Source organism: Harpia harpyja, chromosome 25, assembly GCF_026419915.1.
Source record: "Harpia harpyja isolate bHarHar1 chromosome 25, bHarHar1 primary haplotype, whole genome shotgun sequence".
NCBI lineage: Eukaryota > Metazoa > Chordata > Aves > Accipitriformes > Accipitridae > Harpia > Harpia harpyja.
In genome coordinates this window covers 568,397-582,808 of record NC_068964.1, presented here as the reverse complement: position 1 = coordinate 582,808, position 14,412 = coordinate 568,397, and the positions used below count along the sequence as shown (strand labels likewise).

The 14,412-nt window shown below is 46.7% G+C and overlaps 1 protein-coding gene and 1 non-coding gene across 2 annotated transcripts; both read left to right on the top strand.

The window, feature by feature from the left end:
• The first annotated feature begins 780 nt into the window (after positions 1 to 780).
• On the top strand, positions 781 to 888 carry TRNAL-CAA (transfer RNA leucine (anticodon CAA)). The gene is made up of 2 exons: positions 781 to 818; positions 843 to 888. It is a non-coding gene; the product is annotated as a tRNA-Leu (tRNA).
• Positions 889 to 8,428: 7,540 nt separating this feature from the next.
• IL4I1 (interleukin 4 induced 1) lies at positions 8,429 to 13,457 on the top strand. Its single transcript, XM_052774967.1, has 6 exons — positions 8,429 to 8,747; positions 9,709 to 9,821; positions 10,614 to 10,815; positions 11,270 to 11,338; positions 11,938 to 12,071; positions 12,284 to 13,457. The coding sequence occupies exons 1-6, from the start codon at positions 8,478 to 8,480 to the stop codon at positions 13,119 to 13,121; spliced, it is 1,626 nt and encodes a 541-aa protein (XP_052630927.1). The 5' UTR covers positions 8,429 to 8,477; the 3' UTR covers positions 13,122 to 13,457.
• Positions 13,458 to 14,412: the final 955 nt, after the last annotated feature.

The following is a 14,412-nucleotide window of genomic DNA, read 5'->3' as shown; positions in this document are numbered from 1 at the left end:
TACCAAGCCAAGATGAGTGTAACTTCAGGTATGGCTCAGAGACCATGGCCCTGTTTCCAACCACAGCAAACCTCCCCAGTGGATCTCCAACCTCCCCAGACATTTGGTGTGGTCTGAGATAAGGATGGCATCTCCCGATGGGGAGCAGTCTTTCCCTGAAGGTGCCAAGGTCTCAGCTTACAGCTGCATGGAGAAGGTCTTCAAAGAGGTCAAGATGGACTTTGGTGGTCTCCCACCAGCATCACGGGGGGCTGATTAATGTAGTCTTATGTGGGCAGGATGCTGAAGATGCTCCCATCCAGGAGCTGCCCTCCAAATTACCTCCTGCAGGGTGCAGGGCTACTGGTGGGATGCCAGGTGGTCATCTTTACAGGAATGATATTTAATCAGGCAGGTGAGAAGGACTTTCAGTTTATTCTTTTTTTTTCTCCTCTTTTCTTCTTCTCCCAGGCATGCAATGAGGGAGACAAGGAAAGATATCCATGGTGAGAGGACAGGCCCTTGTTACTCAGTTCATGCAAGAGGATCTGCTGGGGATGGAGGAGGCAAAACACACTCCACCTTCACCTTTCATAACCTTATCCACAGCAGCCTGTAACTCCAAGGTACCGATGAAGGACCCCCGGCATTGCGTCCTCTGGTGGAGGGCTTTACTGCTGCAAAAAATAAACTTGCTGCAAATTTGGGGGTAGGGGTGGGTGTATATGGGAGGCAGGAAAGATCAAGCTGTGGCGGGATTAATTCTTGAGGATGAGGAGGGTGAGGAAGGCTTTTGGCAGTGTCAGGATGGCCGAGTGGTCTAAGGCGCCAGACTCAAGGCATTGCTTTCCCTGCCCGGGGATTTCTGGTCTCCGAATGGAGGCGTGGGTTCAAATCCCACTTCTGACACACCTTTTCCTTCTAACTACAATTTTTAATATTATTTAAAAATAATTCCCCCATCACTCCCGCACCCGAGTTAAGGAAAATGCCGATTCTCCTTCCTCCCCCCCACTCCCCCTCCTTGGTCCTGTACCAAACTCTACTTGCAAACTGCGCCCACCCGTGGAGAAAAAAACACGAGGTTGAGGAGGGAAAGGAGGTGGCTGCAGGGTGCACGCTGCTCCGTGGGTCTCTGGGCTGCAAGGGGAGGCGGGGGCGGCTGCGCCGCCCCCTCCCCAGGGTCTGTCGTGACGCGGACACGCGTGGGTTCGCGGCGACAAAAAGTTGTCACCACTTCTCCGGTGGTCAGGATTCGGCGCTCTCACCTGGGGGTCGCCGGTTCGATTCCCGGTCAGGGAAATTCTTTTTCTCCCCCGGCCCTTCAATAAAAGAATTACTTTTTTTTTTTTTTTTTTTGCCTCTGATGATATCAATAGTAGGCTTTTCCGCAGCAAATTGAACCCTCGAAGCGCACACACAGCGATGGCAAACACCACCTGTTAGTCTAAAAGCCGGTTGGCACCCTTGCTGCACAGCATGTGGCCAGGCTGATCTTGGTTCTTTTTAAGAATCGCTGCTTTAGTTGTCATGGGTAACAACTTGATGAGGGATGGGTTTAGCAGAACTGGGATATCACCATCACTATCCTAGGGTAATTTAGACTGGTGGGACTTTTCCCCCTGCTCACAGCAATTCCCATCATCTGCTGGTAATTAAAGTCCATATATTCAAATATAACCATCTACTTGCAGCAAGATGGCCATGAAAGCCTGTATTTTTCTAAGGTAAAAGCCACTTACGTATCCTCACTAATGAAACACTAAGCCACAGCCCGACCCCTCATCATCCTTTCCTGCAAAGGAAACCCCTGACACCAGCAAAAGCTGCTGCATTTGGGCTTTATTGCAATACCATGTTGGCTATTTCATTCAACAAACTCCCCACTCCACCTGGTACATTGCTCAGTTATTCCCTAACTGGTGGTCTTTCCACACATCCAAACCTCAAGGGGAGGAGGATGTTTCCTCTAGTGCCTGTTTCTCGAGACCACGGTGGGCACGTGCCTCCCCCTCTTTGGCACCACGTGCTGCAGGGCGGCTTGCACATGCGCAGGGCTGACGAGAGGATCGGCGGCTCTCCCTCCGCAGCTGCTCAGCCTCGCTCGACCCCTGCTCGTAGCTGTCCTCCATGAAGCTGATCGTGAGCCTCTCTGCCTGGTGGGAGACAAACCTTCTGTCTCGCTTGATCTTGTTGAGCATCTTGGTGTTGATGGTGTGGAAGAAGCATTTCGAAGCCCTTTTCCTCTAACGCTTCACCTGGCCCCGATGCTTCCTCTGCTTGGGCAGAGACTTCCTGCCATGGCTCTTCTGTCTTCTTCCATGCTGGGGTCCCCTTTCCTTCTGGGATCTCCTTCCCTGCTGGGTCCTCCTTCTCCCCCTAGCAGACGCCATGGCTCAGCCTTGTCCCCGCACTGCCCGGACCCCTCAGTCCTACAAACACCCCCACCTTCCCCATTTTATGCAAGCGAGCATGCAAACGAGGGGCAGCTCTGAGCCCTACCATTGGCCAAGTGAACAATTCCCACCCCCAAATTCATAATGGGTAGAATCCTGGCCAGTGTGGGGCACTGGGGTCCCTCTTGGCCAGGGCAACTAGGCGTGATGGGTGCCTGCAAGGTTTGAAGACCTCCAGGACACCCCACCCCTCTGGCATGCTCACCCTCCCAGTGGAAATCTTCCACTCAACCTAAAAAACTAGCATTTATTTCTCAGAGTATCTCCCCAGTCTCAAAAGTTTTGTCTCAGAGTCGCACAACGCACAACTGAGCTGAGTACGTGCAACACGTGTCCTGGGAATCTTCTGGGTGAGCAGGAAATGAATGACAAGAAAATCTTTTGAAAGAGCATCTTTCCTCAACAGAGGTGCCTGCACACCTTAGACCTGTGTCTTCCAGCTTGAAGACTCATCATAGCTAATTACTTAGTTAACAAGTCCACACAGATACACCCTAGGTTTTTTCCCTCCTCATGCTTTACATACATAGCTCGTTTTTCAGATCCATATGTAAATGCTCATACACACACCTTCCATGTTTCTTTCAAGTTCCTCCATCCACTGTCAAAAACGCAGTTGATGTCCCACACCAACATCTACCTGCTCTGATTCTGGAGGACCAAACCCTGACTTTTTCTCTCCTCCCTTCATTAAGAAAAACCAACATTAAAACCAGACGACAATTATTTGGAAGAAATACCAAAAAAAACAACTCACAAAACCAGAAGGAATTATTTGGAATTGTCCTTTCTTCCATCATCTGACACCAACTGATTCAATCTGGTTTTCATCCCTCCCACTGGCCTTCTGCAAGCTTCATGTTGTAATTGGTTTCAAGTGGAAACTTGGTTTCCAGTAATCTGCAGTGAAGCAGCAGACAGGAACATGGGAGGAACTCCTTTTGCAATTGGTGATACGCGTTGCTTATACTCAGACAATAAACTCTATCATCTGAGGTTGATCCTAGAGCAACTTGTTAGGACATGCGTTAATCTAGCTCTTAAAAAAACAAGATGAAACAAATTGCTGTCACTCCAAAATCTCCAGCAGTCCTGGGAATATGTGTACGTATTGGTTTCATCATGTAATCCCCCAATCCCCCAATAAGTATCATTGCTTCATATGAAGAGATAATACATATTGCTGGGTTTTCAGCGTAGACACCCACAGGTATCAGGAAAACAACCTGGTAATCACAAGCTAAAAAAATCAGACACAAAACAAGGGGTTTTTTGCAGAAAAAATAATGCCTTTGCCTTTTCCAAATGTTAAGCCTGAATCAAACTGGTCACCAGTGGCTTAAACAATTTGTAAGCACCATGCCCAAAAGACTAGAGTCACCCACAGGGAACTTAATTTGTAACTTCCTGAGAGCATGACTTCGTGGAAGGGGTAACACATGGGATGTCCATGCAATGCCCTCAGTCCTGACCTTGCCGTGGTTCTGCAATCCACTCTTCCTGGGCATTATTTAAAACAGTAGACCAATGTAGCATCACGGGCAGGCACCACCACCTTATATTTCCAAAGGCCCATGTCCCTTTGTCACGACCCAACCAGCACGCTACCCTGGGTAGTGCGGGAGGTCGTGGAAAGCTCGAAATCCCTCGGAGTAGATTAAGGCGAAACGACACCAAACAACCAATCAAATTGTTTATTGAGCACAAACATAAACAAAACTGAAACAATCATGCGATAACTCAAGAAATTGCTGTCTGCCAAGCGAGTCACAAAATCGAAGGGAAAGGGGAGGGGAGAAGTTTACCTGATTTTACCAAAATGATTCAACATGAAACTTAAATTCTATGGATGAACTATTCAGATGACTAACATCATCAAACTATGTACACAAAGCAAGATAAATGCGGCGAGAAAGAGCAAAATAAGGTGCTGGCTGCCAAGAGAAAAGGAAGAACAAGGTAGAAAAGAGAGAGAGAAAGAGAGACAGAGGTAAAAGGTATCACCACCCTAGGATCCAGCGATCCTATAATAACACCAAAGCTGCACTGTGCTCTCAACCTTGCTGTCTGGATGGCTAGGGAAGACACCCAGACATCTAAAGACTGAACTCTTAATAGCACAAGGGAATGAGTTTGCTCCTGCTTTGGTGCACGTAGCTCTGGACCCCAACACAAGGAGAACAGAAACCATTGCAGTAAAAAAAAAAAGGGGTGGGGGAGCAGTGGTGGGGTGGGGAGGATTTCAGTAAGAAAGTGGTATTAAGAAAAGACAATCACTAGGGAGGTTTGCAAAACCATTTCCAGCAAAACACTTTTCAGGGGAAGCCCCTTCCGTGACACTGGTATCTACCTTGAACGCTGACTGGTGATCTCAGCACCAGAAGGCTAGGAAGTATTGAGTTTCATTTCCTCAATCAAATCAGCACATAGTCTGATTAACTGAATGTCATGGTTTAACCACAGCCAGCAACTCAGCACCACACAGCCGCTCACTCACTCCCCCCCCCAGGGGGATGGGGGAGAGAATCAGGGGGAAAAAAAGTAAAGCTCATGATAAGAACAGTTTAATAGGACAGAAAGGAAGAAAATAATAACAATAATGAAATGACAATAATAATAATAAAAGAATTGGAATATACAAAACAAGTGATGGACAATGCAATTGCTCACCGCTAGCCGACCGATGCCCACTTAGTTCCTGAGCAGTGATCCCCCCGGGGTCAACTGCCCCCAGTTTACATACTGGGCATGACATCACATGGTATGGAATACCCCTTTGGCCAATTTGGGTCAGCTGTCCTGGCTGTGTCCCCTCCCAACTTCTTGTGCCCCTCCAGCCTTCTTGCTGGCTAGGCAGGAGAAGCTGAAAAATCCTTGTCTTGGTCTAAACATTACTCAGCAACAACAGAAAACATCAGTGTGCTATCAACATTCTTCTCAGACTGAACCCAAAACATAACACTATACCAGCTACTAGGATGAACATTAACTCTATCCCAGCCGAACCCAGGACACTGAAAAATACAGTCTTTAGGCATAAGGCAAAGGATAGAAGGGATGAGAAAGTTTGGAGGGGAAGGGTAGTTTGTGGTGGGGTTTGTTTGTTTGTTTTTTTATTTTACTTTTTTCTAGGAACAGACCAGCCAAGGTGCCTACACAGAGTAGAGTATGTCCATATGGTGGGTAAGATGTGGTCAACCAGCCAAGGGATGGTTCATGGTGCTTTGGTAGGTCAAAGTTCTCCATTCTGGGAAAATGCTGGTACAAATCACAGAGTTTTTGCCATTTCAGTGAAGGCATCTGAGCTGAGTTTCCTCTACAATAATGAAGACAGGATCAAACCAAAATTGTGCAACACTTAACAAAAAAGTGTCCAATAGATGAACTGTTGTCTGGAAATACCCGTTTCCATCGCCAGAAAGGATATTTTGGATGCTAGCTCAGAGGTCTCCCTGGGATGCAGATGAAACCCATGATATTTAGATAGATTTAGATGGATGCCCCTTTGTGCAGTACAAGGGAAAAAAAAAACCCCAAACCTGATATTTCACTGCTGTGAAGCTCTCTGCCCTTCACAGGGAAGGGTGCGGTCACTCTTGACTTCTGATAATCATAACACTCCCGGAAATGTGCCATAGACTCATGGCTCGTTTCCAAAGCTGGTGAAACCAGTGAGTAAAAATAAAAACACAAAACCAAACTACCGCAGAGGAACAAACTACATGTTCAATTGCTGGTTCACCTTCTTCCTTCTTATGACAAATCACACTTGGCCATCTTCCGGGGTGTACTGGTTGGGGGACTTTTTTCAAACTACCAGAGCTAGGTTGCTTTTTTTTTTTTTAAGCCAGGGTATAAAATGAAATCAAATCTCAGCAGGGGACTTGTCTTCCTACTGGAACGATGTCTAGGATCGGTGAGTGACTCTCCCCTGAATCTTGAGCTCTTCTTGCTGTTTTTTTCTGGTTTTCTTTCATCTTCAGTGCTTGGGTTTTTGGAGGGTTTTTTCTTCCATCTGGTAGAACATCTGCCTTTTGTGTCACCTCCTGACAGCATAACCACAAACCTCCCTTTCTTCAGCTAAGGTATTTCACGATCACCTGGAGCTCAACTTTGCAGCACTGTGGGCAGTGGAAGAATTCCCTTGCAAGTCTGGGGAGTGGGATGTTCCTAGTTGTGCAGGGAGAGATGGAAACATAGGCACAAGCTCAGAATCTCCAGGCACCTTCCTGGAGGACACCTCCTCCTCATATCAGGTTTGTGGTTTTACCACATCTACCCACAACACAGGAAGGTCGGATGGAAGATGGAGATCCATCAGACATTTCCAAGAGCTGGTCCCAATGTATTTGCTCTCCTCCCACAGAAAGCCTGATCTCCAAAAAGGATCTCCTTTGTCTTCCATAAGGTCCTTAGGTCTTTGGGGTTGCCACACTGGATGAGACGAGGGCAGCAAGACTGGCTGGTGGCTCTACACCACTATGAACCACACACACACCAAAAACGCAACTCAAGGCAGCATCCCTGGTCCTCAAGGAAGATCAGGGCAGCAGCAGTGTCAGGTCAGGAAGGTTGATGCAGCTTTATCAACACAATATCACTTTCTGCCATGCTTGGAAGAAGGCAACCCTGCTGTTAACAGGCTAATTGTAGCAGATTCTTTCAAATTTTTTTTTTTTTTTTTTACTGCCACAGTCAGTGTCTTCAGGAAGCTACAAGCTGTAGAAAGACCTGCTTTCAGGAGTTGGACTTAGGTCTCTCAGAAAACCACCTGTAGGATAACAGCTCTGAGGTTTATATAGGACAAGAGGAAATGGCCTCAAGTTGCACCAAGGGAGGTTTAGATTGGATATTAGGAAAAATTCCTTTGCTGAAAGGGTTGTCAGGCATTGGAACAGGCTGCCCAGGGAAGTGGTGCAGTCACCATCCCTAGAGGTGTTCAAAAAACCATGTAGACTTGGCACTTCATGACATGGTTTAGTGGGCGTGGTGGTGTTGGGTTGATGGTTGGACTTGATGATCTTAGAGGTCTTTTCCAAACTTAATGATTCGATTTATTCACAGCAGGGGCACTTCAACCCAGGTTGTCTGCAGATCTGGGGCTGTTCCAGCAAAAGCAGTGATTCCCCAGGGTTTTCCAAGGAGTAAGAATGACCCAGGGTGTGGTTTTAAAAGCTTGTTTTCCTTATTGCTCCCTGGAAGAAAACTGACAGTATTTGGGGGAAGGAAAAGAAAATTAAGCTTATCCTGTAGTTAGTTTGGAGAACAGAAACCAAAACTAAAAAAATCCCAAGGTGGTTTCTGTTCAAACTTCCTTTCCCTGTGAAAACATTATTATAATGTTGTTGTGTCTGTTCTGGTAGAAATGGTTATTCTGAATGGCTGCACTCTGCCTGCTGTTCCCTATAGGTATCTCTGTTCCCTGTAGGGTATCTCAGAAACAAAATCATTTTAAATAAACAGAGAAGTCCTATCACCGATCTTCATCTATCTAATCTGTTCATTTTTCTATGTAATGTCTTCATCTATTCTGCCCATCTATGCAATAGTGCCCATCTAGTCTATCCATCTTTCTATATAACATTGTCTCCTCTTTCCACCGTTCCATCCACTGCATCAAAAATGCCCTGAATTACTAAGGTATAGGAAAGGGCGGTTAGGACAACAAGATTGCCTTGATTCTTTGCATATGAATGACATTAATTACCACTCTTCATTATGGAGTCTTTTGAGCTATTCAAAGTGGTCAAACTCATTTGGGGAACTTGCCACAGCAGCTGCAAAAGCAGAATATGAATATGAAAATAATCATCTATGGGCTTGATTTGTCCTTAAAAAAAAAAAAAAAAAATCACATTCACCGACACCACTTGACATCTATCTGTGGTCACAAAAGATATGCTGATGCCATGGATTTCATAATCATGCCAGTTAATTTGAAAACAGATTTGCTAGATGTTCCTCTTTGGGGTTTGGACACCAACATACTCAGAGACAGTTTGTGCTGTCACCTCCTTCCCGGGCTGTGAGGAATGAACTTGCATGCTGATTGCCAAGTGCCTTCATTGCATTATTTTCTTCTTTTTTCTCTCCCTAGTCCTCTTCCAAATACTCCTGCTAGTAGGTCTCCTAAGTGCAAAGAGGTTTCAGTCTTTCCCTGAATATTGCCTTCATGACAAAGACTACGAGGAACTGCTGAAGATTGTCAAAGATGGGCTAGAACCTGCAACTCATCCAGCAAACGTGGTCATTGTCGGTGCAGGAATAAGCGGGCTTACAGCAGCAAAGTTGCTCCAAGATGCTGGCCACAGGGTAAGTAGCTGCATGGGAGCCATGGGTGCCGTTGGGTCTTGTTTTCCTACACTAAGGATTTTCCAGCCTGGAGAGGGAAAAGGAAATGCAAGGGAGTGGGCCATAGTGGTGGGAGAAGGAAGGAAAAGCAATTCGGCCCCAGTAATTTAATCTGATTTAGGCATGATTTTCAAAACCACAGGCAGCGACAGGGGAGGATAATGGGAAGCTGTACACAAAGCAACTCATTTAGATGGTCCCCAAATGAATGCGAGCAGCAAAAGTAAAAAGAGGCAGCCTTCTTTCTCTGTCCCTGAGGGTTTTTGAGGTCAGGCAGAGCTACAGCTGCCCTGCAACAGCCTTGGAGACAGCGCTGCTGCAAGTGGGAGGTTGGACTAGAACCCTCATGAGGCACCTCCACCCTCAACTTATATAGTTCTCCAACCTGTTGCAACTTGCAGCCCAACAGTGACATTCATTGCTGTAGATCAACCAGCACAAGACTCACGAGCCCTTCAAATCCAGCCTTGTTCAGGTGGCAAGTAGTCTGGGGGTTTCAAAACTGTGTTGACCATCCCAAGGTGCTAGACAAAATTCAAATCCATGAGTTGCAAAGAAGGTTTCAAAGGCATGGAGGGACAGGTTGGTGCCTTCCTCTGGCTGTTTTCAAAACCTTGGTTTACACTTCCAGCACAGAGAGCATCTGAACCAACACTTGGACCCTCTCATCAGAGAGTAGGTGCCCAAACATGACACAGAAGTTAGGAACTGAGAAACTGCCCTGTAGGTAGAGGGATCTTGGCCAACATAGAGAAGGGTTTGGATCTACAGATGGTTTGTTTGCCACCTGGAAGGGACCTGTACCACCCCATGGGCCATAAATGCTGACTGCCAAAGTGCCTGTGAACTTGCTTTGTAGGTGGTTTGCTTAAAATAGTCATTGCCTGAACATCTGCAAACTTCACCACGTCCCTGTTTTTAGGTTACTGTTCTGGAAATGAGCAATCAGGTTGGTGGACGGATCAGGACATACCGACCAGAGGGGCAGGACTGGTACGTGGAGCTGGGAGCCATGCGCCTGCCAGGCAAGCACAGGTAAGGCAGTGTCCTACTTCATAGCCATGATCAGATGAGGAACCAGCCTGTCTTGAGGAGCAAGGCTGTGCTTTGAGAAGGGGCTGAGGGCTTGGATGTGGGTGTAGCACAGCAGGAGGAAGGAGCTGGCTGCCCCATCTCTCCCCCAGAGCTTAGCATCTGCTTAAAAGGGACAAAAAACAGATGATCACCTGCATTTGAGTTGGGAGAATGAAAGAAGACCTCTCATCTCAGTATCATGCCCATGCATAGTCAGACCTCTGTTTTGGAAGTCACAACATCAGAAGATGGGTGAATTTCCATTGGGTCTGATGGAGAGGGCACCCAGCCTGGGTTCTCCAAGAGGGTTCAGTCAAACAAGGTTCAGCCATTAGCCAAAATGCTGTGGGAAGAGGCTGTAGGTGAGTCACCACCTACACCATGTGCCAAGGAAAAGGGCTGGAGCCGTAGGGAACCCCAGCCTCCTACTTCAGCAGGGCATTGCTCTTACTCTTGATTACATCCTTCTGCAACCTGTGGCTGGAAAAAACATAAGCCAAAGGGCACCTTTCTCCATAGCCACATGGTTGCTGCACTGAGCTGGGAGCAGGCAGGACAACATCAAGCAATAAAAACTAGAGATGGCAGTGCCTTAAATAGCCACAGCCTCCACTCACAAGCCAAAATGATACATGGCTGCACCAACATAGTTGATGGGAAAGCATGCTTTTATGCTTCTAATGTTTTGGTGGCAGGGTTTTGGGGTTTGGTTGTTTGCAAGCACTTGTGCCCATGTGCTCTTCTCTTTTCTAGGCTCGTCCGTGAATTCATTAGGCAGTTTGACCTGAAGCTAAACCCATTCATCCAGACAGACGACAACACCTGGTACTTTGTGAATGGCACTCGGATAAGAGCTGAGGAAGTTAATAGAAACCCCAAGATCCTAAACTATACAGTGGAACCATCAGAGAGAGGCAAGAGTGCCAGCCAGCTTTATAGAGAAGCACTAAACAAGGTACATGCCCATGGGGAAGGGATGCTACCTTCCAGCGATGTTGCTCATCCAAGAGACATTGAAGCTATTTCCTCTGAGCTGTGGTGAACCCTCACCTGCATGATGGGCTGAGGAAGGCTCAATGATGAGTTGAGGAAGAGTAGGGTCCTTTCAGAATGAAAAGCAGAAAGGCTTATTCAGAAATGAGGGCTGCTGATTGCAAAACCCTCTTTATACACAAGGCTTCCTTTCCCTGGAACAGATTCACCAAGACTTGGATGAAGCAGAAAATGCCACACCAAGGCATAACTTCCCCAAACTTGAAGTCCAAGCAGCAAGAACCAGTAGCTCTAGTTCATCTCCAGGGGTTACCAAACCCCAAGACTGAATACCCCAGATGAATCCTAACAGAATTTGGGGCAACACTTTGGGAAATGTACTTTTTCTCATGAATATATCAATATTTCCTCTCCAGGCTTTCAAGAATTTCCAGACTGCAGACTGCAAGGAATATCTAGCTAAATATGACTCCTTCTCCACCAAGGTAAATGGCTGGGGCTTGAGAGTAAATTTAATCCCCCCTGCTGATTATTAACCTGCCATCCCTGCTTTGAGAAAGGATCTGAATCACTCTAGTTCCTTCCCCTGTCAACACTTCTGGATGCCTTTTCCATAATCAATGCTGCCTTCTACTTAAAATGCTGAGAAAGGAGCAAGCAAGACTCCTCTGATGCAGGAGTTTGAGCAGCCTCATCATTTGGAAGTAAATGAGAAGCAGGGGCTGTTCGAAATGCTCTGGAAATTTATCCAGATTAGCTGTGTTCCTCCATCAAGCACTGGGGAGGATTTACTGAGCAATCCACTACATTTTCATGTGATCCAGCTTCTCAGAGTGGGTCCATCAAGCCACAAATCCCTTATTCATTCATGTCCAGAACTTCTGTTTTGCTAAACCGGAGGAAACATTGATCTGCTGCAAGAAGCTAGAGCTGCATAAAAAAAGAAGCTTCTGGTCCAGGCTTTAAGCAGATCAGGAGCAGGAACAAGGCAGCAGGGCATGAGTTTTGGCTTGGGATATAAAGGGGATACATGCACTAACTGAGATAATAACATCAGGCTATGTCTTCTTCCTGGCTTTTCAAGGAGTATTTGATTAAAGTAGGAAATCTAAGCCGAGGAGCAGTTCAGATGATTGGTGACTTGTTGAACGAGGACTCTGGATTTTATCTCTCCTTCCTTGCCTCACTGTGGGATTTTGATATCTTCTCTAATGAGAGGTAAGATGATGGCTCTTATGGCTAACCCCATTTTGTGTTGGTCCACAGCAATCCACCAGAAGAGAAAATTTCAGTGGTATTTAGATGTCTGAATGGGAATCCCTTCCAACTCAAAGGGCCACCAAGCTCTGTTAGCATCTCTGAGAGGTTGGGTTTTACAGTTCCTAAACCCCAATGTCCTTCCTTCACCTCCTGCTTCTTCTTCCTTTCAGTTTTGATGAAATCACAGGGGGATTTGACCAACTGCCCAAAGCCTTCCATGAAGCATTGCCCAATGTCATTCAGTTCAATTGCACAGTGGAGAAAATCATGACCAAGGGAAACAAAGTCCGTGTGTTTTACCGTGCTCCGGACACTCTGGCCCCAACCATCGTAACTGCAGATTACGTCCTTGTCACATCCACTGCCAAAGCCACCAGGCACATCCAGTTCCTGCCACCACTCTCTTCTTCAAAGACCCACGCCCTGCGCTCCATCCACTATGCAAGCTCCTCCAAAATAGCCTTGGCTTGCACGGAGAAGTTCTGGGAGAAGGACGGCATCCGAGGAGGGCAGTCTATCACCGACCGCCCTTCCCGCTTTATCTACTACCCCAGCCACAACTTCTCCAGTGGCTTGGGCGTGATCCTGGCTTCCTACACCTGGAACGATGATGCTGAGTTTTTCCTGCCTCTCACAGATGAGAAGTACCTGGATGTGGTCCTCCAAGACCTGTCAGATATCCACCAAGTGAGCAAGGAGTACCTGCAGTACACCTGCGACCAGTACGTGATACAGAAGTGGCAGCTGGACAAACACTCCCTGGGGGCATTTGCTGCCTTCACCCCTTACCAGTTTGTTGACTACTCGCAGGCTCTCTTCAAGCACGAGGGCAGGGTGCATTTTGCTGGAGAACATGCAGCTCAGCCACATGCCTGGATTGACACAGCCATGAAATCAGCTGTCAGGGCTGCAAGCAACATCCATCATGACAGCGGCGAAGCCCCAGTGCTGAACAAGGAGGGGGAGCGGGAGCAGCTGGGGAGTTTCTTGCAGAAGGAAGATCTCTGAGCAGGACTCCTGGGCTGAGATTGCTGGATGCCACCAGCATGGTTTGAAGGCACTTCTGGTGGTGTAAATCTGTTTCTTTCCAAGCAAAGTCAGCAGAAGGACCTCAGCAGCTAAGGCATTAAAGAAAACACTGAAAGAGCACTGACCGTCATCAGACAGGACCTAATAGCTACCTGGTTAAACACTTCATGAGGATAGGAGGGAGTACTAAACAAAGTAACGTCTAAGTAGGTTTCACAACTCTAATATTACCCTGGCTCAGAAACACTGCAGCAATTTCTGATTTATTAATGTACAAAGTAATTTGGGAAATGACTAAGATGGAATAAAGTTAGGTATTTCTCAGTTCCTTGTGTCTGAGGTGTGTCCGTGTCTCTGCAGAGAGAAGTGTCACCACGTATATATCATCTCGCCTCACTTCAGCCATTTAGAAACTCATGACCTGTCAGCTGGGTCTTCCTCCCCTTCCAGAACTTGAGATAACTCATTGCTTCCAAGTCATCCTCTCCTTTGCATAGTCCAACACAACCACTCCTAACTCCCACAGGTACCAGTCAGGATGCAATCCTGATCCCTACCTCCGTGGTCTCCTCTACCCATCTCCCATCTAATTGAGCTCAAAGCATGGCCAACACCAAGTTAGAGATAGATTTAACATCATGAATATAAGAAGCAAACCCAGAAGCAATATAGCCTGTGCACAGAGGTGTTTATGGCTTTTACTGGACTTTCTCCTCTCACCAGTAACTGTTGTCCCAAATTTCATAGTCTTGGAAACTCAATCTATGCTGCAGGTGTCTTTTCAGATTATTGGAAGGATATTGATGGAAAAGCAGGACCGGCTGCTAAGTACATCAGGCCAGACTTTGCTGCAGTCACTTAGCTGCTTTGCATATAATTCATCTCTCTCCCCGTAAAACACAAACCTGCTTCTCAACCTCTGACTCCACATAGCTGGAGGGGAACAGCTCATGGCCTTCTCCAGCCCAAGAAACAGAGGTTCAGCCCTTACTAGAGGGAGCAGGGACAGAACTGGTGGAGACCATTACATACAAGGAAGGACTGGACCTAATTACACCCAGGAGATTTCCACCAGGCATTGCAGAGGCAAAGGCGTGCACTAGCTTAAAGCATTTAAACACAGGTGATAATTAAATAAGTATAGAGCAATCAACATTAGCATTTTGAGAGCTTGGCCAGGTGACTCCTTGCAATGAGCTCAAATCACTTTTAGGGAGGCCCAACCACTCTCAGTGATGCTTTGAAATGCAAGATTTCATAGGTAATCATT